Source organism: Sciurus carolinensis, chromosome 4 (assembly GCF_902686445.1).
Source record: "Sciurus carolinensis chromosome 4, mSciCar1.2, whole genome shotgun sequence".
NCBI classification, from domain to species: domain Eukaryota; kingdom Metazoa; phylum Chordata; class Mammalia; order Rodentia; family Sciuridae; genus Sciurus; species Sciurus carolinensis.
The window spans coordinates 167,636,676-167,661,124 of NC_062216.1; the positions used below are offsets into that span (position 1 = coordinate 167,636,676).

General features: G+C 52.1%; 1 protein-coding gene across 1 annotated transcript; it reads right to left on the reverse strand.

Annotated features, from left to right (window-relative positions):
* Positions 1-1,268: 1,268 nt before the first annotated feature.
* Positions 1,269-12,177, reverse strand: Dnal4 (dynein axonemal light chain 4). The gene is made up of 4 exons (XM_047550280.1): positions 12,045-12,177; positions 4,894-5,089; positions 3,489-3,572; positions 1,269-2,332 (listed from the first exon to the last, which is right to left on the reverse strand). Exons 2-4 carry the CDS (start codon positions 4,960-4,962, stop codon positions 2,168-2,170), a joined length of 318 nt encoding a protein of 105 aa, XP_047406236.1. The 5' UTR covers positions 4,963-5,089; positions 12,045-12,177; the 3' UTR covers positions 1,269-2,167.
* Between the last annotated feature and the right edge of the window lie 12,272 nt (positions 12,178-24,449).

The following is a 24,449-nucleotide window of genomic DNA, read 5'->3' on the forward strand; positions in this document are numbered from 1 at the left end:
AGGGTGCACAAGCCCCACGTCGTGAGCTCCCACACAGTCCCGGGGAGCTGGCGGTCAGCACCCCACCTACGGTGGCAGAAGTGTCCAGTAGGAGAGCCCCGCTGCGGGGCCCGAAGACTACTGGTGACTGCGGGAGGCGGGTGCTTCCCATTCCACTCCACGGATCGCAGCTGAGGCTCAGAGGCGCCAAAGAACAGGGCTGACCCCAGCCAGACCTGGGGAGTTTGGGGTCTGCACTCCTGGGGGCCACCCCACCACCCCCACAGAGGCTGGCCGGCCTCACTGTGGGCCCCCACATGCAGCAGACTAAAGGTGAGAACAGATGCAAAGCAGGCGGTGGATCAGCGCCGCTATTCCAGGCCGTGCCCCCGTTCCACCTCCCCCGCCACCCCCACCTCGCTCCTCCATCACCATCTGCACGTGTGCCAATCTCCCCGGCAGCACCAGGTGTGGCACAGGGATCCAGCCTGCGGTGAACTGCTGGGGTCAAGGAGCTACCCACCCCCAAGTCCCGGAGGGCTGGGACCTGCTAAGGTCAGATCTCAGGCCTCCTGGGCAGAAGGTCAGCCTGGAGGCAGGCTCCCGCCCCTCCTTCCCTCTCCGTCTGTCCCCCTGCACTCAGCTCAGGCCCCAGGTCCCGCCTCGCTCCACTGGTCTTCCCTGCCTGATGGCAGATCTGTTGACAGATCTTGCTACAACTGGACACGTGGCCTGAGGAGGGCAGGACCCGGCCAAGGCCCCAGGCTCCAGACTGTGTCTGCTGTGACATCTCAGGGTCACCCGTGGGCATGGTGTCTGGTGCTGTCCGGTCTGAGACGTGGATCAGGGCTGGGTCTGAACCGAAGGGCTTCCTGGTCCTGAAATGTGGCTCCCGTGCCAAGCACTTCGTGTCTGAGTCCACCTGGCTGTCCCGCACGCTGCAGCCCTCACCCCGGGAGAACCCCACTTCCTTCACCCTCACCCTGCCAGAGGGTCTCCGTCTTTGCAGCCCTGGCTCCCGGGGTCTGGCACCCAACAGCTTTTGAATGAGCACCTGTTGAACTGAGCTCCGTTATGTGGGCCTGGAAAAGTCTACCAGAGCTTGGTCTGGCTCCGCCCAACAGCATTCGCCCTTGACCTTGAGGTACTGGTGAGAAGGGCAGGGCCAGGGTGAGCGGGCCATGTGTGGTGCAGGGCTTAGCATTTCGCCAGAACCTTCTCTAGGCTCCTGGGACCTCCCCGGGCCAAGACACTGATCCCGTCTAACCTTAAGAGGCTGTAGATCAAGGTTGGTTTTTGGTCATTTTAATTGTAAAAACCAAGACATTCATATAAATAAGACCGCTGTGTAAAATATGATTCATCCTTCTACTAAACCCTCTCCCCACACTCAAAAAGAATATAGAAAACCCAGCAGAGATAAGAAGTACAAATCAGCATGCGGTCCCTGATAAGTCCTGGCAGGCCAGGTTCCCTGCTGAAGCGGGTGAGAGCACTCCCGGCCCAGGGGTCTCACCGCAGGCTCAGTGACCCAGCAGCTCCGCTGCCCTGCCCGGGGAGGCAGCATACAAGGTCCCTGCGGCCTGGGGCGGGCAAGGGAGGGCAGGATGGGGAGGGCTGCTTGGTCGGCCGGGAGCACAGGTCCAGTAGCATGTGGTGGTTTGTGCACCTGGGGTCCAGCAGGGGAAGGGGCTTCTGGGGGGTGGTTACCCTTCCCCAGAGGACAAGGAGAGAAGCTGCCCAAGTATCCCTTGAGAGGAGAGGCTCCTTCTTGGGGCCACTTCCATATGGCCACTAATGACAAGGACAGTGGACGTTTCCCAGCAGTGCAGGGGACGGAAGGGCAGTGGGGCTCCAGGGATGCCAGGGACGGCCACCCTGGGGAAAGGTGGGACTGGCATGTCCTTAGGAGAGAGATTCCATCTCCTGCCACCTCACCCTGTCAGCCCCACCCTGCCCTACAGGGAGATGGCTGCCTCAGCCCCACCCGCAGCTCGGGACCCAGGGGAGAGGGCTGAGAGCCCGGGAGTGGCGATGTCAACAAATTCACACACTGAGCGTGGCTCAAGAAACTGGTACACACGGACAAAATAAAAGACCCCAAACTCCTCGGAAAAGCCAGGACCTGCCTGGAGCCGCTCCCCATCCCAGAGGAGAGGCGGGAAAAGGCCCTGCAGGGGACAGAGTGTCAGGAGCACTTCCAGACACACACAGCCAGCGTGCCCCCGAAGTACAGGTAGAGGAGGTTCTTCACCTCGTGAGTGATCTCGAACCCGAAGCCCTCGCCGATCACCACGTGCCAGGAGGAGCCGAACTTCTTGTCCATGGTCTCTTTGATCATCTTGGCGGCGCTCTGGAAGGGAGAGTGCTCGTAAGGGGCAGCGAGGGGCAGGAGGAGAGCCCGGCAGGGGCCCTGGCGGGAGGAGGGCGGGCTGCACCTTCCTGCTGCTCTCCTGCTCGCAGAAGCTTCCGTAAGGGCCTCCCGCGGGCCACCTCCTGCCAGGGCTATGCCGCGCCGGGAACCAGACCTCCCCTCGCCAGCCAGGAAGAAAGGGCAAAGGCGGGCGCGCAGGCCTGAGGCCAGTCCCCGTCCGAGTCTGGCTCTGTGCGCCCTGCTGGGCTCTATGGACTGGCAGAAAGGGGCACAAAGCTGTTCTTGGGACCAAATGACGGACACAAGAGCAGTTTTAGACTGAGAGGCGTTGTCGCCGTCCTGCAGGGCCCAGGTGAAAGGCTTGCCCTGTAGGGGCTCCAGGGAGAGGCCAAGCTGTTTGTCTCAGTGGCAGCGACAGCCCACTGCCTCCAGTGCTGGCTGCCTCCAGAAGCTTCCCCGGCACGGAGCCGGGGTCTAGTGGGGGCCGGAGCACCCAGCCTTCAGGTGTGGCCCATGCTCAGGCCACCGTGCCAGCTGCATTCCGGGCAGTGTCTCATCCGTTCAGTAAAGAGATCAACACTGGCCCGGTAAGGAGCGGTGGCCACCATCCGGATTTGCAGGCTAGGATGCTGGGCTTCTGGAGAGCACGGAGGTGGGAAGGCTGGAGACAGGACCTGGACTTGGCCCGGCCAGCCAAAGCCGGGTGCTCAGGGTCTGCTTCCCCACCACGGTGTGACTGGCTCCTTCCTACCACCACTGGAAACAGACCACTGGCCACACCCCGGCCACAGTGACAGTCCCTGGCGTGGGGACGGCCTATCGTTCCCTCTGGGTGGATGAGTGGATGCACAGATGAATGCCGGGCGGACCTCTGCTTTCCTGGGAGGCTGCCCACACCAGCAGCCCACCCGAGGGGCCTGGGGCAGGCCGCAGAGACCCTCTGGCTTCACTCCCTCTGGGCGGGGCATGACCCTCAGCACCAGCCTCCAGCATCAGCCTCCGGACTGACTAAATCCAAGGGAGCCTTGGGCCTAGTCCCAGCAGGATACTTTTGAGTTGGTACAGGCTTCTGGGGCCACTCAATCACACACAGGGTCAGCAAAGGCTGAGGGGCCACCTGCGCTGATGGCAGTACCTCGTTGTTGTTGGAGAATTTCTCACAGGCTGTGACACATAGCTCCATGGTCTCCACTCGCATCTCCTCTGGCATGTCCGAGTGCTAGAGACAGGGCAGGTGACAAACAGAGAGCGCTTACTTAGCCCACGGCCTGGCCTCCCTGGCTGGCCTCTCCATCCCATGCTTAAGGCACGGATGCCAGGTGGCTTCTCTGGCACAGCCTTGGGGAGGGGACTTAAATCCTGACTGGCCTGTGGTTGAAGTGAAAGGGGTGTGACACAGAGCAAAGCACAGGGCTCTGGGGCCCAGGTTCCCGACGTGGCTTGTGACTAGACCTTCCCAGAGTAGAAGGCACAGCCTGGCCGCGCCAAGGGCTCCTGGTCCCCTTCTGCCTCCCCGCCTCTTAATCAGCTTGCTGGATTCCTCCTCCCGCTGCTGAAGTCCTGGCCGTGCCTGCCCTCTCCCAGAGGGACTTCGTGGGGTATCCTCTACACAGGGGGAGGGTTTCCACATTTTCGTCCTCAGTACTCTCCTCCTGGGCTCTGGATTCCCACGTCCAAATGCCCCTTGACAACCCCACGCAGATGTCTGCAAAATCACTTCCGATTTCCCCCACAAACCCACCCTTCCTGCATCTTTCCTTCCTTGGTCACTCTGGAAACTACCCTCGACCCTCCTCCCGTCACTCGGGCCCATCCCCCCTGCTGCCTTGGCGCCTCCCTCCAGGCTGCCCAGCCGGCTGCTGCACCCTCTGGGCCTCGCTGCCACTCTGGCGTCCCAAGTCCACCTCCTCGCAGCAGCTCTCTTAAACACGCACCTCTGCTTAGGGCCCTCTGCTGGCCCCTGGCCTAGGACACACCCACATTCTCTCCTGCAGCCAGCAGCCAGGCCTGCCCAGTCTGCCCCAAGACCCGGACCCTCCTGTCCTGCCGCCCCATGCCCGCTTTTTCTCTGCAGCTCCAGGAGGCCAAGTTCATCCCACCCTGGCTCCTGCGCCTGTTTCTCTACTGGGAATGTCCCCCAGACTCTGCGAGGCTCGCTCCCTAACTCGATGCTGGCCTCTGATCTGAGCATCCTCTCCAAAACAGCTGGCCTCTGCCTGCTCGCCCTACACACCTGTTTGTTCCTTTGCAGCACTTACTGTCTGCAACCGTGTCCTTCAAACATCCCTTTCCCGTGGGCCGGGGACATGTGTCTCATGTGCCACCGTCTCCACAGTGCCCAGAACCATGTCCGGCACGTAGCAAGAGCCTAAATATATACTTGGCAAGTGAATGAATGAGTGGAAGGATGAACAGGGTCGCCTCCTGGGTGCTCAGAGCCGAGCCAGCAGAGCCCCCTCTTCGCCCTGCAGGGCCGAGCTCCACCCACCTCTCCAGGCTGCAAGGGCCCTGGGGCTGCTGTCTCCCTGCCCAGGGCTTACCCTGACCAGAGGGAAGGTCTGCAGGCGCTTATAGTCAGCCTCGTCCTTCTTCCCCTCTGTTTCTCCCATGATCCTTCCCCGGAGGAGAGTGGGGCTTTCAGAAGGCGCTGGCACTGGCAATGAAGGCGCCCAGGAGCCTCAGGAAGCGGGCCCTGCCAACTCGGTGGGAGCAGAAAGTGTCTTTCCCCAAGGGGTGCTGTAGAAAACAGGAGAACCAGGAGAGAGAGTTGGCTCGAGAACCACACATCACAAATTAGAAATGTCTCAGTAACAATCTGACACCTCCCCATCTTAACTCCTCCGCATCCTTTCCCAAATGGCCAGCAAGTCTGCAGACGGAGGGTGAGTCAACTCGAGAGGCTGTAAGAACACACTGTCATTGCCAAGCCAGATACTGACTGCGGGCCAGGCCCAGGACGGAGCCTCGAGCTAGCAATCAACAAATGTGGCTTCTCCGTGTGCCCATGACACGCTGGCCTTACTTCCTGGCAGACGTGGGCAGGAAGTTAAGTGTTCAGGTGACCATCGGAATCTGGGTTTATTGCCAAGTGAGGTGTCCTCCCTGAAGGACCTTGATCTGTAGGGGAATGGGAACAGTGCCTTCCTTGGCACTCCAGGCTCCATGGTTGTCCCTCCTGCTCCCTCTCAGGTCACTGGGTCCTCTCTGGCCGACCCAGACTGGATCCTGGTGCTGGTTTCACCACTAACCAGCAGAACAGTCTGGGCTTCAGATTCCCCATCAGCGACCCAGGGACAGTCACAGCTATCTCACAGGGCCACCAGGAGAACTCAGTGAGGCAAGGCACATAGAGCAAGAAGCACGGAGCCGGGCATGTGGCAGGCACGTCATTCCCGTCTGCCTCCCAGGGGAATCAAGGGAGAGACTGGGTATGACAGGGAAGTTACAAAACTTATACACACATACAGGTCCCCCCCACGAAATCTAGTTATCAATAACAGAAGGGGCTTTTCCTAAAGAGATGCGCCTGGATCTTAAGTGACTGGGAGCACGGGGGGACATCGATGTTTTTCTTTCATCCTGTATCAGTGTGTCCTCTAATTCAAAGGGCTTTTGAATCTCAGAAGCAGTACTGACATATGGGTACGAATCACTGAGATAATGACACTTTTTTAATAATCCGTATTGAATGAATCCAGCCAAATAATATTATTCTACCATTTCTCACTTTCCCAAACAAATTTACTTTTACTGTACTGCTACTGAACTCAGAAATGCCTGGCATAGTAACTAACAGGTAGGTATAAATATTTTATTTAAAAAATGTTTTTAGGATGGGGCCTCACTATTTTGCCCAGGTTGGACCCAGACTCTTGGGCTCAAGGGACCTCCTGCATAGCTCAGCCTCCTGGCTAACAGGTGTGATAGAATGTTTTGGGTGCTAACGCTGTTTCAGTCACTGTTCCAAGTGCTTCACGTGCATTTATGCAGCTCATCACTGTAATGACCCAGAAGTCAGGGCCTGGGTGAGTGGAGGCAGGAGGCCTTGCACTGCTGGCCAGAGGTTACCCAGCTACCCAGCTAGGGAGCAGCAGAGCCAGGTCTGCATCCAGGTGCTACACTGGGGTGGGCGCTCTGGAGCTTTATTCTTCGGGCCTCCTGGCTTCACACATGGTGGCATCACAGCGCGTTCGTGGGCCTGGCCACTAGGTTTGGCTCAGGAGATCCTGCAGTGATGTGAATTTTGCCTTCCCTTTCGGCATCTAGTGTTCTAATGTGACTGTGACCCTGGGTTGCCAAGCACAGCTCCCTGGGCATGCTGTCCAGGCTGGGCTGGATGCTCTGTTGCTTCCGAAGCCCTCAGTGCCTCCCCTCGGCTTTCCTGGGGAGGCTGGAAGCCTGGCGCAGCTCCACGGCCCCACCACATTGGTATTTTCTGATCTCCCAGGGGACAGATGGCTCCTCGTATCTCATACTTCTGGGCATCGGTACCTCTCAGATATCAGCAGTTTTTGTTTGTCTCTGCACGCGCTGGCAGATTACCAGGCACAACCCATTGTACTTTCCAGTCAGGTTTCTTATTTCACAAAATCCAGTGGATCATTTGTCTTTGCTCATTAAGGCCCTTCTCCAGTTCCACCCTGTCCTGCCAGCTTTAGGAATGGCCACTTTATTGCCCCCTCCTCCACCATCCTCAAGGTGACAAAGGCAGCAGCTAACTGATGATGGAAGTGTCCCAGGGTGCTCTGGCTTGCTGACCTCTGGGAAGTTAAGTGGGAATGACTTAAATTGTGGAAGTGGCCGCTGCGGCATCTCCCACCTAAATATTTCAATTCATTCAGTTCATCCTTGGAGCTAAAAAGTGCCGGAAGCCAGAGGCAGGAAGGGACTTGAGAGCCACTGTGCGCATGCCAACCCAGGTGGTCAGGGTCTGGGGCAGCTCCTCACACCCTGCTCCACCTAGAGAATCCTACGGAACCGCGGGAGACCTCAGAGTCTACCCAAGCCTGCGCTTCAGGAACAAAAGATGAGAAGCCCCAGGGACAGCATGGGGTCTGGCCGGGGAGGAGGGAACTGCTTCGGGCGTCAGAACACTTAGGTCTAAAGCTGCTTCAGAAGGGAAGTGAGTTCTTCCCGTTTCCTTGCTCTCTGGCCTTGGGCAAGTAATTGAACCTGGCCTTGGTCTGCTCTGAACCAGGAAACTAAATCCCATCTTATGTTCAGAAAGCTGGTGCAAGTCCACACGTGTGCATGGGAAGGCTTTTCACTGTTGCGGCTCTCTGCACGGTCACTGCCCTCTTCTCTATGACTGCGTCTTAGCATTGGCCAAGACTCGCTCAACTTCAAGAACCAAGTTCATGAAGGACTGTGATTTATCACTGCAAATAGCTTTTCCTAACACTACCTACACTTCTGTAGTATATAAGGGATGAGATTTACAGGATGAAAAGTTATGGTTGGTGATAATGTGCTTCCAAATACAGAAAGGTACCAGGATCTTTTATGACACTATATTATTATAGTTCAGCTGCAGTCATTCAGCCATGATTAGAGAACCCTGCTGAGACGATGCTACCCAAAATAGCAGGACTAGGAGTTATAATAACCTTAACCATCTCCCATGTGAACGAGCGCGTGCCTGCAAGAAGCCACGCCAGGCTCGGAAGGCCTTTTAATAATGTAAATGTGTCCATGCCACAGGACTTGGATGCTTGAAGCTCAACCCCATGCCACCTGCCCAGGGGCAACCTTGCTCTCTCCGGCTGCCCTTTACCTTCCCCCTCCTGGGGCTCCTCTCTCAGCCTCACCCAGAGACACAGACAGGGCTCCCTCTCATCGCCAAGACTGTCTTGCTCTTCCTTATTCTTTTGTGGCACTGACCTCAGTCACCATTTTTAATTTTCTTCTGAAGCATTTGTGGAGAATACATATGAGAGTCAGGGTCTGTGTGTGCAAGGGGTGGGGAAAGGAGTGGACTCTGGGAAACAGGCTAACGGGATCTGCCAGCCCCCTGGGTCGGGGGAGCCTAGTCACTCAATGCCTGAAACTATGCGTCTGAGACTCTGGGGGTCACCAGCACATCCTAGTGGTTCCGAGAGCAGCCTCCACGGGCCGGTCTGAATTCACATCTCGGTACCACTTGAGACAACTGCTCACTGCTCCAGGCTTTGGTTCTCTCAGCTGGGATCAGGAATACAGGGGGCTCTCCCTCCCAGTAAGGATCAGCTGTCACTGATGGAGCAGGCAGGGAACCTCCCATGTCCTTCTTCATAGACCAGCCATTCATGCGTCCAAACATTCAGTCAAACAAACCATTTCCCAAGTTCCTACTGTGTGCAAACCACTGTGATAGTGCAGGAGGAGGGAAGTCACAAGGGAACTGGGCACAGCCTGTCCAAGTCAGGCCCAGGTGGCAGGGTGTGGTCACAGTGTGCCTTTACACACATTGTCTCCCTTCAACCTTACGTGGTCTGATGAGGCACCTGGAGCTGGAAGGTTTGTGGCTGGCTCAAGGCGCACAATGAGCGAGCAGATCTACTTCTCTGACTTCTGTGCTTTCTCCCTTATCACTTTGGTATTGGCAGCCACCATTATTGCCATCTGTCTAGGCCTGTCTCCGGCTCCCAGCCACGTCGGATGCACACATGCGCACCTTGGTCATACCCACCTCTTCCTGACACGCCTGTGCTCCACCTTCTAGCAAGCACACCAACAAAGCTGGCGAGGGAGGAGGAAGGGCCACACATGAGGTCGGTGTGGAAGGCAGGGTTTCCCAGGGGCCTGGGTTCGCAGACCAGCTCAGAATGGGGGGCATACCCAGGGTTGCCAGTCTTCCATTTTGCTAAGTAAGAGCAGTAAACACGCTGCCTACTACACAAGAGGGAGATGTAGCGGGAAGGAGGAGATGACTGCAGAATAAAGGTCAGCCCTTCTCAAGGCAAGATGGCTACTTTTCAGACACATACGCAGGCTGTTCTGTTTTGTTTTGCTAACACTGTCCTTCGATTTTCTCACTTTACTAAGGTCCAGTGAAAACTGCATGTGCCTCAGACCACGGGAAGGGAGGAGGAAGAAGCTAAGGAAGGAAGCGGGAATGGGGGGGAGGGAGGGACATCTGTCGACTGGTGGAGATTGGCAGTTCCCACCGTTACCTCTGTCTGACACCATGTGATAAATGACACTGACTGGTGGTACTCCCTCATGGACAGACCCAAATTTGGATGAAACCCCAAACATTTTTGTCAAGATACAAGTCTAACAGAAGGTCACGGCCATGGCAGCCATCAGCGCTGTGCGAGAGCAGCTGCGTGCGGGCGGCAGTTCCGCGGTCTCCCACCCCTCGGCTTTCCCACTTGGTAGAACAGATTTCAACGCAAGGGACTAAGAATGACATTATCACAGAAAAAAGTTGGACTCAGCCAGCACTGATTTATTTCTTAAAAACTCATTCACAATTGCTAATTGCCGGTGACATCTCACAACCCATCACGACTTCGCCAAGCCTCGTGAGTCCAGACAATTCCCTGAGGCTGAGGGACTTCATCTAGTCTCTTCTAGATGTCCCAGAGCACAAAGACCAGATGGCAGAAGTCCAAGAAATATGCAAATTGTAATTAAATTATATTTCATTAGCCCCTTGGGAAGGGAGAGGACCTAGCAAAGCTATCCGATCATATTTATGGCAACTCACCTTAAGCCAGGCAACAGAAGGGGCACGCTACACACAGGATCTCTTTACTCCCTCAGTAACTATCAGGCAGGTACTGTTTTTCCTTTTCTACTGATGAGCACACAGCCTGAGAAAAGGAGAGACTCTCCACCCAGCTGATAAATGGAGGAGCTGGGACTCCATCAACGACTTTAAGCAAGAGACAGTCCCTGTCTTCAAGGAGTTCACGGTCTAACAGACCAACACACATGCACAAGGAGTTATGATGGTTCCAGAAAGTGTCGCAAGACAGATGTAGAGAAGAGGGAAGAAAAGAAGTCCAAAGGGGGAGGGGGTACTAAGAGAGGACAGCAAGGGAAGCTTGGGGGTGGGGGCAGTGGCAGCACAGGAGTCAGGCCTTCAAAGGTAAGTGGGATCCTGACAGGTGGGCAGGTGAGAAACCCTTCCAGGGGGCAGGATGAGCGAACAGTATAACTGAGGCAGAAAGCTCAAAGCATTTTCTGGAGAAATGCAACAGTCCAATTTGGCTGAAGAATAGAATTTGGCAGAGAAGGAAGAAATAAGGCTGGGCATGGGGAAGGCTGGGGTTGGGTTGTGGAGGTATAAAAGACCCTAAAACCCAGGCTTACGAAGTGTGCCTATCATTTGTGTGAGTGGGGGGAATGGGAAGGCCTTTAGAGTGTCCTTGGTGGTTGGTGTCAGGGCTGTGTGTTTTGGTGGGTTGTGTGATGCTGTCATTGTCTCATCTTTGGAGAGAGGAGATAGTGACCAGCAGTCAGGAAGCCCAGGTGACAGACATTAAAGACCTGAGCCAGGGTGGCGGCTTAAGGAATGGAGAGGATGGCAAGATCAAAACAATTTGACAATTGCCCAAGTGGAATGGGCACAGTAGAGTGACCGCCAATGCCCCAAAAGGACAAAGATGCTACTGACAGAGCCAGGGGAAACCAGCAGATGGATGGGAAAGCAGGTCAGTTTGATTTTAGAACTCCTGAGTTTAAGCTGCTGACAAGATGTGCAAACGGAGGAATCTAATTTGAATCATGGATAACCAGGGGCAGAAGGGAAGCCATTGAGTCCCACCAGTGCATCACTCTATCAATTGCTTCCAGCCTCCTCATAAGTATCCCTAACTGCAAAGCACAGACAAAAGATCAAAACTGGAGATGTGGATCTGAGAATCAACTGGAGAAATGACAGATGATGCTGTTGGATATTGGTTAATATTCCCCGAGGGGGAAAATGTGGGAAAGTAAGATAAATGAGAGAGGAAGGAAGGAAACAAATACTGAATCTACATTGGGTCGGACTCTATCCTTCAAGTCAAATCCTCAGAATCCCAAAGGAGATGCGCTGTGGCACGCTGGTTTTATATATGCACTGGTGCCCACAGAGGTTAGGTAACCTGCAAGGGTCCTGCAGGTGGGAATCCAAAGTAGGTTTGCCAGTTCTCTGCATTACATTTCTCCCATGGAGAAAACATCCTCAGGGAAACCTGCAGTTGGGTCAAAGAATAATATCCTTGGACGCCAAGTCCAAGAGGCCTTCCGAGACCATTCGAACCGAGTTCTCATTTACAGATGGGGAGATTGCGGCCCCAAAAGAGTAACGACCAGTCCGAAGTCCCATTAGTTGCCAAGTCTCCAAGCCAAGCAGTCTTGGGCCGAGGCGAGGGCGACCATCAGCCCAGACGCGGAAGTGGGGATTACTTCGCGAAAGGTGGGGGGATCGAGGTGCGGGAGGGAGTCGGATCAGAGAGGCTGCGCGAGCGCGAAGCTGGACGGGGCGTCGGGTGGGGGGAGAGGCGGCCTGCACAGTCGCGATGGCGAATCTGTCACGACCGGGCTCGCAGGTCCCCTAAGTGGGGCTGCGGGGGGAGGTCCTGGAGCTGGGGAACAGCAGGCAGGAGACTGAGGTGGGGCCTCGGCGGTGGGCGAGGCCTCGTCCGCCCCGCGTTGCCTCCCGCCCTCCCTCCAGGCCAGCCCTCCCCGCCTGGCTGCCCGCCGCGCCCCAGGGCCTCACCTGCTCCCGCGGGGGCCGGAGCCGGGGCCGCAGCCAGCGCACCCCCGCCAGGGTTGTCAAGGAGCAAACAAGAGTGTCTTAGCAACCAGCAAGGAAGTCCTGCCCCCTCACCGGACGTTGACAGGAATTTCACTTGTTATTGGTGTAGAAAAGCGTCAATCGTGTGGAAGGGACCTACGACGCACAGGTTTGCACGGAAGGGGGCGTGACTTACAGGCTAGGGGGCGGGGCTTCGCTTATAGTCGTCTTAAGTGTGCCCGAGGAGCCAGGGACAGACTGAAGTTGTCGGTTCGCACCGAACTTGGAGGGGTGGTATTACCTTGGAGGGTTTTCGACATTTGAAATAACAAATGCAGGTTTGTTGGTGTGGTGACACTAAGCTGCTACTTTCTTAGGCTCTCAGAAGCCTTCTCAATTCTCACCTCCCTCCTGAACACAGTCCCTTCTGAACTAGTGAAGCTAAGGAACCACTAAGGAAACCAGGTGCTCTTTCCACCTCGCCACACCCTCCTCCAAGGTCCCCTGCCCTGGTCGCTAGGAGCCATCTGTATCATCTAAATGCAGACGCAGTTGTCCAGAGCCTGCCTTTGATGCCTCTCGGGAGGACAATTAACGAAAATTATTAGTTCAGCTGGGAGAAGGGGAGGGGGAGGTACCAGCAGATTACACTGGGTGGATCAAAGGCTGCGTGAGGGACGCCATAATTTTAAACATTTACTTCATGTTTACTTCGGGGTGGAAGCCCTGTTGTCCCTGGCTGTTACTGGGAGCTCAACCACAAGATGAGGACCTTGATTCCACCAAAGACACATGCCAGCGGGACGGCACAGTTCAGTGGGGGACTGCTGGTGGCTTCCTGGTGAAGCTTAGATGTAGAACAAATATAGTGTAGGTGGAGTCCCTGGGAGTAAAGACGCAGAAGGAAGGAGGAGAAGGCAGAAGGGGTTCGGATGCTAGGTTCAGGAACTCGAGTGCTCCCCCAAGTGAGGTAGGAATGGGGGAGAGTAGCTGTTGGAGGATTTCGGGCAGGGCAGTAACAAGGTCTTATTTGAGATCCAAAAAGATCACTTAGGTGGTGAAGACAGTGGACTGGATTTGGAGTGTGTAGACCGAAGCCCGCCTGATGGGTTTGGTCTTGAGACTTGGCAGCTTGAAGTGTGCTAGGCCCCTGCGGGTTCCCAGCTTGCCTCCCTGGCACGTTCTGAGGGTCCATGGAATGTCTCACTCGGCCTCCAGATTTTTTAAATCCTCTCTGCCAACTCTCTGTGCGAGATGGAAGGTGGCCTTTGAGTGGGCTGACGCTCTCGCTTCCGCCTCTCACCCAAACTTCTCCAGTAGGGGGTCCACACTTGCTGTCTTCTTTCTCAGTCTTCCGCCTACTGCAATCTGGCTTCCACTCCCACAACACCACCCAAACTCCCTCTTTCACAGTTACCAGTGACCTCCTGAGCAGTGGAATCTGAAGGACCCACTTCCCGTCTTTAGGATACTGGGCCTGTTGCCTCTGTTGACTTGAATCTGCTCTCCATGCCCTTCCTCGGGTGACTCTAGCATGCAGATCCAAGGCCCCAGTGCACCACAGGGAGGGGCAGGAATGTGGTCCTCCCCGGCATGCAGGTGCTCGCCCGCAGTTGAGAGTTGCTGCTGCATCCTGACACCTGCAGCACCCCACTCTCTTGCACATCTGCAGGCCCCCTTCCTCTTCGGCCCCCTTCCTGGGCTCTTCTTTCTTTGCTCTCTGTGCTTAACTCACCCTCCTTTCTTCTCACCAGTGGTCTCAAACTTCTTGCTACCTTGAGTTACCTACGCCTCCGCAGCAGTGTTTCCCTCCATCTCATTCCTGGAGTTCTTCCTGGAAGTGTAGTCAGAGTATGTACTCTGGAGAGTCTTCCTGGTGGTTCTGAACCCTCCGCCAGGGGCTTAGGCCGTCCCATGCATGTCTTGTCGGGAGTTGCTGCCCTAAGGACTGTCCCTTGGGTACCTTATTCAATGCAGGAATCTATGGCTTCCATCATCAATGTCCTAAATTCCGATGGCCCCTGAATTTACTCTTCAGATTAGGTTTTGAGCTCCAGGCCCAAATAGCCAATTGTCTCCTGGCCATCTCCACCAGGATGTCCTTCAAGCCCTGCAAACTCAATGTGTCCCAGACTAAACTGGCCACTTCCCTCCAGTCTGCTCCCCTGCATTCACCATTTTAGTAAATGGCACCATCTCTCACCCCTTTACCTCCCCCAGACCCCAGAGAGTTGCCCTGCCCACTCCCCTGCCATTGCCCATGTTGTGGTGTGGACTTGAGGTGTCCCCCAAGGCTCCTGTGTTAACACAGGAATATTCAGAGGTGAACTGGTTAGATTAAGAGAGCTGTAACCTAGTCAGCCATCCTAATTTGAATGGACTAACTGGGTGGTACCTGTAAGCAGAAGGGATGTAGCTGGAGGAGGTGGGTCACTGGGAGCGTGCCCCGGAAGGGTGTGTCTTTCCTGTGCCCCCCGCCCCATCCCTGCTTCCTGGTCACCATGAGGTGAGCCACACACCTTCGCCATATCCTTCCCCCTGAAGTTCTGGGCTCAGAGCAAGGGAATCAGTCAACCATGGACCGAACCTCTGAAACCATGAGCCAAAATGAACTTTTCCTCTTCTAAGCAGTTCTTGTGGGACGTTTTGGTCACAGCAACCAAAAGCTGACTAACATAGCCCTCCTCTGGCCAGTCACCTCTGCCGGTTCTGACTCCTGTCTTCCAGTACAGGACCTTCCGGTCATGTTCGGGGCCTCCCTATGGGCCCAGCACAACGATCCCGTCTGTATTGTTGCAACAACTTCCAAACGGTTCTCCCTGCCTGCAGTGGCTCTTCTCTGACCCATTCTCCATACCAGTCTCACCCGTTAATCAGCTGCTTCCCTCCCTCCACGGAGCCCCCATGCTTGCCCGGTGCCATCCTCGTGCCACGGCCTGCAGCCAGGGCTCCTCGTCGGGGCTGTTCTTCCTCCATCTCTTCTTGCTGCTCCATCCTGTGAGCTTCATGCCCCAAGGACGCCAGCTCTCCTGCCTCTCCGCACACGCCAGGTCGTTTCTCACCTCCCCGCCTCAGCTCACGCGTCCTCTCTCGCATTCTCCCTCTACTCTTACTTTACCTCTTTTTTCTTAGAGGAGCCCATAAGCTTTTGGCCTAAACTGGACACACTGGGATCCCATCGTGTGTAAGCAGAAGAGTCCTTTGTGTTCCATCTGCTGCGGTGCGTGTTTCTGTCACTGCGCTTCTCCTCTGTCTCCTGTGGTTTAATTCTCGGTCTCCTCAGGGCTCCTTAAGATCAGGGACCACGCTGTGTTCCTCGCAGGGCCCAACAGAGAGCAGGCACTTGGGCTGCTTTATTCCTCTTTGTGGATGTGTGACTCCACTCATAGGCTTGTGTCCTTTCCCAGAGCAGAACTGGCTCCTTGCTAGCTGTGACAGATCTGTGTCACAACTCCCTGGGGCTCATTCTTGGTGGCTTCCCACCTGGCTCAGTCCCACGAGTAGCCTCCTTCATGACTCCTGGAACTTTGTCCCTGCCTTTCTCTCGAACCCTGTTCACTGAAATTTAACCACTCTGAGTCCTTGTTTCAGAAAGAAACAACTTTTGATGTTATTCTCTTTATAATATTTTTTATTTTCTATTTTATTAGTTTCTACTCTTTTCTTTATTTTCTCCTTCTTTTTGTTTGATTTGTTCTTCTTTTTTTTTTTTTTTTTGCAGTACTGGGGATCGAACTCAGGGCCTTGTGCTTGCGAGGCAAGCACTCTACCAGCTGAGCTACCTCCCCAGCCCTGATTTGTTCTTCTTTTTCTAACTCTTTGCTAACATATATTTCAAGGTTTAAAAGTTCCCTCTGAATCTCACACATTTTGGTATTCTATATTTTCTTTATCATTTAGTTCAAATGGTCTAGTCAAAGATTCCTTCCTTGATCCATTCATGGATCCATGAGTTATTTATAAGTGAAGTGCTTCATTGTAAACCTCTGGGTATTAGCTAGCTTCTTCTATTATTGATTTCTGGCCAGTATGCTTTCTTTCTTAGAACTTACTGACTTAACACAAATTTATCATCTGTGATAGTTCTGGAGGTCAGATGTCTGAAACAGGTCTTACTGGACCCAAATCACTGTCTCCAGGGCTGCCTTCCTTTCTAAGAGAGACTCTTATTCCCTTTTTTTTTTTTTCCAGCTTACAGAGTTTCCTTCATTCCCTGGGTCACGGCCCCATCCATCTTCAAAGCCAGCATTGACTGGTTGAGTCTAAAATTGCCTCTCTCTGACACTGGCGTTCCTCCTCCAGGTCTAAGCACCCTTGTGATAACATTGGGTCCATCTGGATAACCCAGGATCCTATTTCATCTGATTAGCAACACTAATTCCATCTGCAGCCTTAATTCCCTTTGCCATGTCTGTCAATCAGCTTTCCACTGCTGTGACAAAATTTCTGAGAAAAACTATGTAAAGGAGGAAAGGTTTATTTTGGTTTCAGAGGTTTCAGTCCATGGTCACCTGAGCCCATTGCTTTCAGGTCTGTGGTGAGGCAGAAACAACTTGGCAGAACTACTCAGCTCACGGTGACTAGGAAGCATAGAGCGCTCCAGAAGGGGTTAGGGACAAGAATTACCCTTGAAGGGCACACCCTAAATGACCTTCTTCCTCCAACTCTCCTCTGTTGGGGGCTGTGCCATGTGAGTTGCGCTGGGATGGCCCCTGGTGGCCAGCTGGAGGTTGTTTTGATCACATCGGCAGTGAGGAGGTTGATTAATATAAGCACACCCAGGTGACTTATCATTGGCCGTATTCAATTAAGTCCATGCACACAACGCGTGCATAGGTGTTCCCGAATGCTCCTGCTCAGGCCTGCTCATTTTAACCTTTGCTGTGATAGGGCAGCTGGCTCCTCACCTGATCTCAACTTGCGTGGCCCCGCCCTCCGCCTCCTGGAGGGAATATAAGCGGTCAGTAGGCTGAAGGCAAAAAGAAGCAGCTAGAAGCAGCTAGCAGAGAAAAGAAGCAGCAGTAAGAAGAAGCAGCTAGCAGAGAAAAGAAGCAACTAGCTAGAAAAAGAAGCAGCTAGAAGAAGCAGCTAGCAGAGAGAAGAAGCAGCAAGCAGTAGGCAGCGGCAGAAAGCAGATGGTAGAGCAGGGAACTGAGAACACACCTCTAGATTGTAGATCATAGATCGCAGTACGTGGGATGCACCACTAAGAAGCACCTCAGATAGATAGTACCTAGTTCACAGGATGCAGGACCTACCTCTAAGAAGCAGCAGAACTCTAAGAAGAAACAGATCTCTGATAAGTGTAGCAAGCCTCTCTTTCTTTAAAAACTTCCTCTATAAGCAAAGCCTATCTTCCTCTCAAAGCCTCTCTTTCTCTAAAATCAAGCAAGCTTCTCTTCCTCTATAAGCTAGAGAATAAGCAAACAAAGCAAGCAAGGAAGCAGCACAGGAATAGAAGTAGTTTATTCCCAGTCCACCTCCGATAAATACCTGCACAATTTTTGCTGCAGGTGGTAACAAATATCCGTGGAATTGTTGCCGCGGGTGGTGACACTCCTCCACCTCCCAGTAGCACTATGAGCTGGGGACCACCAAGTCTTCAACACATAAGCCTTTGGGGGCCATTTAATACCCAAATCATAATGCCATGTGACATAGTTCCAGGCTCTGGGATTAGGATGTAGTCTCTTCTGGGAGGAGGTATTTTATTTTATTTTATTGCGGTGCTGGGGATGGAATCCAGGGCCTTGTGCTTGCAAGGCGAGCACTCTACCAACTGAGCTATCTCCCCAGCCCTGGGAGGAGGTATTATTTTGCCCTATCATAGTAAATTTTCCATGTGAAATTGAAGAGGATTTTATTCTGCTGTTGCTCTATTGGGTCAAAATTGTTGATCTTTTGTTCAAACGTTCTGTACTCACACTGACATTTTTGTTTGTTTGTCTTAGAAGTTATTGAGAGAGGTGTGTTAAAATACCTCACTATGGTTTTGGATTTCTAGATTTTTCCTTTTGGTTCTGTCACTTGTTTTATATGTATGAAACTATGTTAGTATGTGCATACAAATTTCTAATAGTCATATCTTCCTAAGAAATTGACTATTTTTCCCCTGCAGTGCTGGGGATCAAATCCAGGACCTCGCATATGCTAGGCAAGTGCTCTACTGCTGAGCTACACCCCCATCCCCAAGAAATGTCCCTTTTTATCTCTAGCAGTGCTTTTTGTATTAAAGTGTACTTTAAACTAAGTATACCAACTTCATTTGAATTAATGTTTTCACAGTGTATATTTTTTATCCTTTTAATTTCAGTCTTTCAAATTTAAATTTGGTTTGACAATATTATTGATTTTTAGTTGGAATATTTATCTTTTTACATGTAAAGCAATTACTCACACACATTACATTTGTTTTATTTATTTATTTTGACCATTTTTGTGCCAGTGTTATCAGATGTTATTAAATTTTAATTAAACCTTGACCCAAATGCCAGCAACTTCAGAGAAGAATTTGGGTGGAGAGAAGAGTTATCTCACATAGAAAAAATAACCACTCTGCTTTTCCTAACCTTTGACACACACAATTTAAACATAAACAACTGCTGTACACTTTACACATCTCCTATGTACTGGAGCAATAACAAGATAGAAACACAATTATATTTTTAAACACTGGGTCAAGACGTTTCCCTGCTAAGTTTCTAAAATATCACATACTTTATCTGCATCTGCAGCCATCCAGGAATTTTTAGGAAACTTTTGTGCATGATCTTAATTCCTAATATGTGGCTCTTTGAAGATAGTGACAAAAGATCGAAACCACCGAAAATTATGGTTCACTTGAAGTCAGCGAGAGACCCTGGCTCCGTTAGTCTCCAAGGAAAGCAGAGCTGTGTCAGGGGTCTCCTTGCAGGAGGGGCAGGTGAGGGACCCCATCAGCCAGTCACAGCCCATGTGACCCCTGTGACACATTTGAACACACAGCAGAGTGAACAAAGCCCATCACTCACACCACACACTCCCGGATCTTTTTCTGGCCCACCTCTGGAGGGTCATAAGCTCCTTTAGGCAGATGCTGTTATAAGGCCTATTCTTTGTGTTCTCCTAATTTGTTCTTCTTCAGTCAGCTGAGTTGCTAGGTGTGGGATGACAACCTGGAACTGTCACTTGTTCCTGATCAGGCTCCATCCCCTTTCCAAAGCTAGCCGGGTCAGTCAGATGCCATCGGAGACTGGGATTGGAGGCAGTTCCTTATCATCCAGGGCTGGGTTGTGATCTGTGCATTGTCTTACTGTCTTCTCTAAGTTTATGAAAGAATCAGTAAATTTGCTATTTGTTTTCTATTGTCCCACCCTTTTCTCTCACTTTTTGACCTTCTTTTGAATTATTTTTATTATTTATTCTTTTGTAATAACTTGTTAGTTACATATTATTACACAATCCTTTTAGTGACTACCATAGGACAATATAACAGTGATCCTAGACATGTTAAAGTTTAATGTAAATTAATATTTTTACTATTTCCAGGACAAAGTAAGGGCATTGGACAACTTCACCTGTGTGTGTCTCTCTCCGCTTTATGTTCCTATTGGTGTCAAGAGTTTGAAACCTCACAGGACACAATTGCTTTTTTCTCCCCATCAATATTTACTTAGCTTGGTCCACGCAGCCGTCCTGTGGAATCTCCATGCTTGACTCAGGGATTACTTTCTCTCCTCCTAAAGTACTTTCTTTAGTCTTTCCTTCAGGGACGCTCTGCTGGTGAGGCTGGCCTCCAACTGTCAATCCTCCTGCCTTGGTTTCCCAAGTCGCTGACAGGAGTGCGCCACCATGTCTGGCTCGGAATCCTCTTTTGTCTTGATTTCTGAAGACTGTTTTCAGTGAATATAGAATTCTCTGGAACCAGTTATTTCCTTTCAGCACTTTCAGATGTTTTCCTCTCTCCCTTCCTTTTATTGAAAAGTTAGTGTCTTACTGCATTTTGTGCTGCTATAACAAAATATCCGAGACTGAGTCTTTTGTTTTTAGTTTTTTGATACTGGGGATTGAACACAGGGGCATCTTACCACTAAGCCACATCCCCATCCCTTTTATATTTTATTTTAAGGCAGGGTCTTGCTAAGTTTCTGAGTCTGGTCTCAAACCTGCAATCCTCCTGCCTCTGCCTCCGGAGTAACTGAGATTACCATACCCAGTAGGACTGAGTGATTTATAAGGAACAGGAATTTATTTCTCACAGTCCTAAGGTTGGGGAGGCCAACAGCCTGACACCTGCCTTTGGTAAAGGCTTTCTCACTGTGCGTCCCGTGGCTGAACAAGGCAGGGAGGGGCAGGAACACCAGAGCGAGAGGGAGCCGTGCCTACTTTTACAGCAAAGCCACCCTGGCCACAACAATGGTGCACCGTGGGGTCAGAGTCCTTGTGACCTCCACTCCTCCCTGAGCTCGCCTCTTGCTGCTGCTGCACTGGGGTTACATTCCTAACACATGAACTTTGGGGACACATTCAAATCATAGCAGGAAGCTACTGGTCTTGCTGTTGTTTCTTGGAAAGTGGAGCATCTTCTTTCTTGGGTGCTTTTAAGATTTTTCTCTTTGATTTATAGATTCTTCCCTATCAGTTGTCTTCTTGTGGTTTTCTTTGCGTTTCTCATGTTTGGAGTTCCGGAGGTTCTTGAATCTGCGGCTTAATGTCTTTCAATGGTTTGAGGGAAATTCCCAGATTCTATGTATTCAAATATTACTTCTGCCCTGATTGCACTTTCCACTTCTGGTGGGACTCCTTACCTGTTAGGCTTTTGTGGGATGCCTCATGTTAATCTTAAGTTCTTCTCTGTAGTCTCCATGTTTCTCCTCATTTGTTTTGATCTAGTAGAGTTCACAAATTCCTCCCTGCATCTGGTCTGCTGTTAAACTATTAAGTTCACAAGTAGTGTATTTTTCAGTTCTCAGTTTTCCATTCGATTCTTCTTTTAATCTATAATTATCTGTCAAAATTCTTCCATTTGTTCTCTGATGTCCTGAATATAATAACCTTCAAGTATTTCAATTACAAAAATAATTTCAAGTCTGTGTCTTATAACTCCACTATTTATTTATTTGGATCTGTTACTTTGGTATTTCTTAATTTTTTTTTTTATTTTGAGATAATTGTAGATTCCCATTCTATTGTTAAAAAAAAAAAAAAGCAAAGTGAGATCCCATGTGCCCTTACCCAGTTTTCCCCAATAGTCCCATCCTGCAAAACCAGAACAAAATACCACCCATGTACGGACATAGATATAATTATATTCAGATTTCCTTCACTTGTATCCATGTGTGTGTTTATTTCTACGCAATTTTATCAGATGCCTTTAAATTTTGTTCCCCCCCTGTGGATTTTCAACCATTCTGTTTGGTTTCTAGATATAACTGATAATTTTCTGTTGAATGACAAGTCACGGATAGCAAAAATCGTATGTGCCTGGCAATGCTGTAGTGCCAGCTACCCGGGAAGCTAAGGTAGGAGGATCATTTGAGCCCAGGAGTTCCAGACCAGCTTGTGCAACGTAGTGAAACCCCACCTCAGGATAGAAAAAAAGAAAAAAAAAAAAAGTAAGAAAATGTTTTCTTTGTTCAGAAAGAATTCATTTGGCTTCCAGCAAGCTGTTGGTGAACTGGCTGACCCTACAGTTCAGTTGATGAGTGACGGGAATGGAGCTGGTAATCCACGGGACAGCTGGGCTGTTTGCAGTGTCCCCACTGTAAAGTCGTAACCCTGCTGGGTGCGATGGCAACATCTATAATCTCAGTGCTCGGGAGGCTGAGGCAGGAGGATCACAAGTTGGAGACCAGCCTTAGCAACTGAACAAGACTGTACATCAAAATAAAAAGTAAAAAGAACTGGCGATGTGGCTCAGTGGTAAAGTGCCCTTGGTTCAATCCCTGCTAAAATAAATAAATAAATAAATAAATAAATAAAGCTACCTTTGGGGTTCCCTGAAAATATGGGCCATTTGCCAGAGTGCGTCGTCCTGAACTTGAGTTTCTAGCAGGAAGTGCTTATACCTCTTTGTGGTCCGATTTCTTGAACATATGGGCCAGCAACTGGACACAGCCATTGGTCGCAGCGGGAGGCTCCTGTGAAGGAAGGCTCGGCCCTGAGGCCAGGCTCACCTCTGCACCTCTCTTCTCTCCAGGGCAGGTGTCCCTCAAATCCACCTGTCTGGTTCCTCTCTAATGCTGTCCTTGGGCCTCTTAAATACGGCACTTTGTTCTGGGTTTCCTGGGGGGGGAGGGCCGGTGTACACAGAAAGCTCCCCAACTGCTATTGTTCTGATACCCCTGAGAGGACGGGGGCCAACCACAGACACCTAGCGTAGCACTTGTGTGCCTTAGCCCGGATGTGGAGCATCTGTGTGCTGAAGGCTGAGTCCCCAGCGGGGCACTACTGGGAGGGGTGGAGCCTTTGGTGGAGGGGGCTCAGGGAGGTCCTTAGGTTGTTGGGAATGGGTCTTGAAGGGGACTGTGAGACCCCAGCCTCTTTCTCTTTGCTTTCTGGCCAGGAGTTGGGTGACTTGGCTCTGCCATTTGCCCCTTGCCCAGCCAAGGACCCAGTGCAATGGGGTCATTGACCAGAACCTCCCAAACTGTGAGCCCAAATATTTTCTTTATACATTGATTATCTTTGGTGTTTTATTATGTGTTAGAAGCTGACTAACATAGCAGGCATTTTCTAGAGTCAGACTGGATCAAAATTCCAGTGTCAGCCAGTGTCCCAGCTACGCAGGAGGCTAAGGAAAGATTGCAAGTTCAAGATCAGCCTGGGCATCTGAACAAGATCCCCTCTCAAAATAAAAAACAGAAAGGGCTGGGATGTAGCTCAGGGGTAGAACTCTTTCCTAGCATGGTGAGGCCTCAGTTTCCATCCCGGGCTGTCATCCCCAAATTCTTGAGAAATCTCTAGTCCTAAAGTTACCGTCAGTTCACTGGCTCATGAGAACTGCACAGAGCGAGTCACTAACGCATATTTTTAGAATAGATTTAACAAAAGGACATATGATATTTTAAGAAACCTGTAATACAGGCTGTGTTCCCCAAGTTTTCTGTGGATCAGGCAGAGGAGACAACGTCCACCTGGGACCCTGTGGTCCTTAAAGCGTCCGGTGGTCACCATGCCGATGCCATCCCCGTGCCCCTTCCGTGCCCACCCCCACCAGATTCCCTTGGGAAGAACCACCTGAGACCCTGAAAACACGGCTGCTCCCCTTGCCCTTGGCGTCCGGCTCTCCTTCCCACGTCCTCAGGCTGGGCCTTACTGACACTTGCCGAGGTTCTTCTCCACCTGGCGAGTCAAGGATGCAGTCATCCCGAGTTGAGGTCCCCATCTGCAAGACCCCTCCAGTAACACTGAAGCAGAGATTTGTTCAAGGGAGGAGACCCGGGGGACCTGCATGCCCGCTGGGGTGACAGAGCAGCAGAGGATGAGTTGGTGACTCAGGGACATGTTCCGGAGAAGGTGGAGGGGAGGGACTCCGGCCTGTGGTGGCACCTCTGAGCGGAGCAGGGACACGGTGACGGGAGGAAGCCGAGAATGTGGGCTCCTGCTGGTTCACTGGCAGCCTGGAGGCCTGTGAGGAGGGACAGACTGACCGAGGGCCTCTGTCCCCTCCGTGTCCCTCTGACTATGCAGGGAGGTACAGTCGACCCTGAGGGTGCAGGGCTGGGGCGGAGGGCTGCAGAGTTGAGGACAGAGAGAGTGTGGGGTGGCCTTGGCCAGTGCTTAGACTGGGCACAGGGCCACGCCCCTTGGAGACCTGGGGCCCTGAAGTTCCATGAGAACCCGCACCAGAGCCCCGTGCCACCCGCAGGCGCTCGGCTGCACCACGCTGGCCCAAAACAGGCAGCAGGCACGGAGGTGGGATATCACCAGAGTTGGGCCTTGCCAGCTCGGAGGGTCAGAGGGAGGGGGGCGTGGGCAGGTAAATTGGCACAGAAGGGGCTAAACAGGACCTGCAGCTTGGGTCTCAAGGTGTGCCTTCCCAGCTCGCGGGACGTCATTAAGAACATCCGTATCTTAAATCTGGGTTCCTCCTGGTGAGGGCCCAACACAGCACACGAAGTGTTCAGCTACCTGGGCAGACCCTGCGTGCCCTTCTTGTTTGACGGGCCACTTCCAGCTGGATCTACCTGGAATTCACTCTTGTGGGAGGGTTGGGAAGCTTCGGGGACAGCCTGGGGCATCCCTGCTGTGGGTATGACCCCCGACCCTGCCTCGCCCCTGACTTCACAGAGATCATCTGAAGACAAAGTCCAGCCCCGGACGGTGGTCACATTGGTAAGGTGTGTGCACAGGGAGGTCCTGGGACTAGATGGAGGCCCTGCTGGGTGGCGGGTGTTGCAAGGGCTG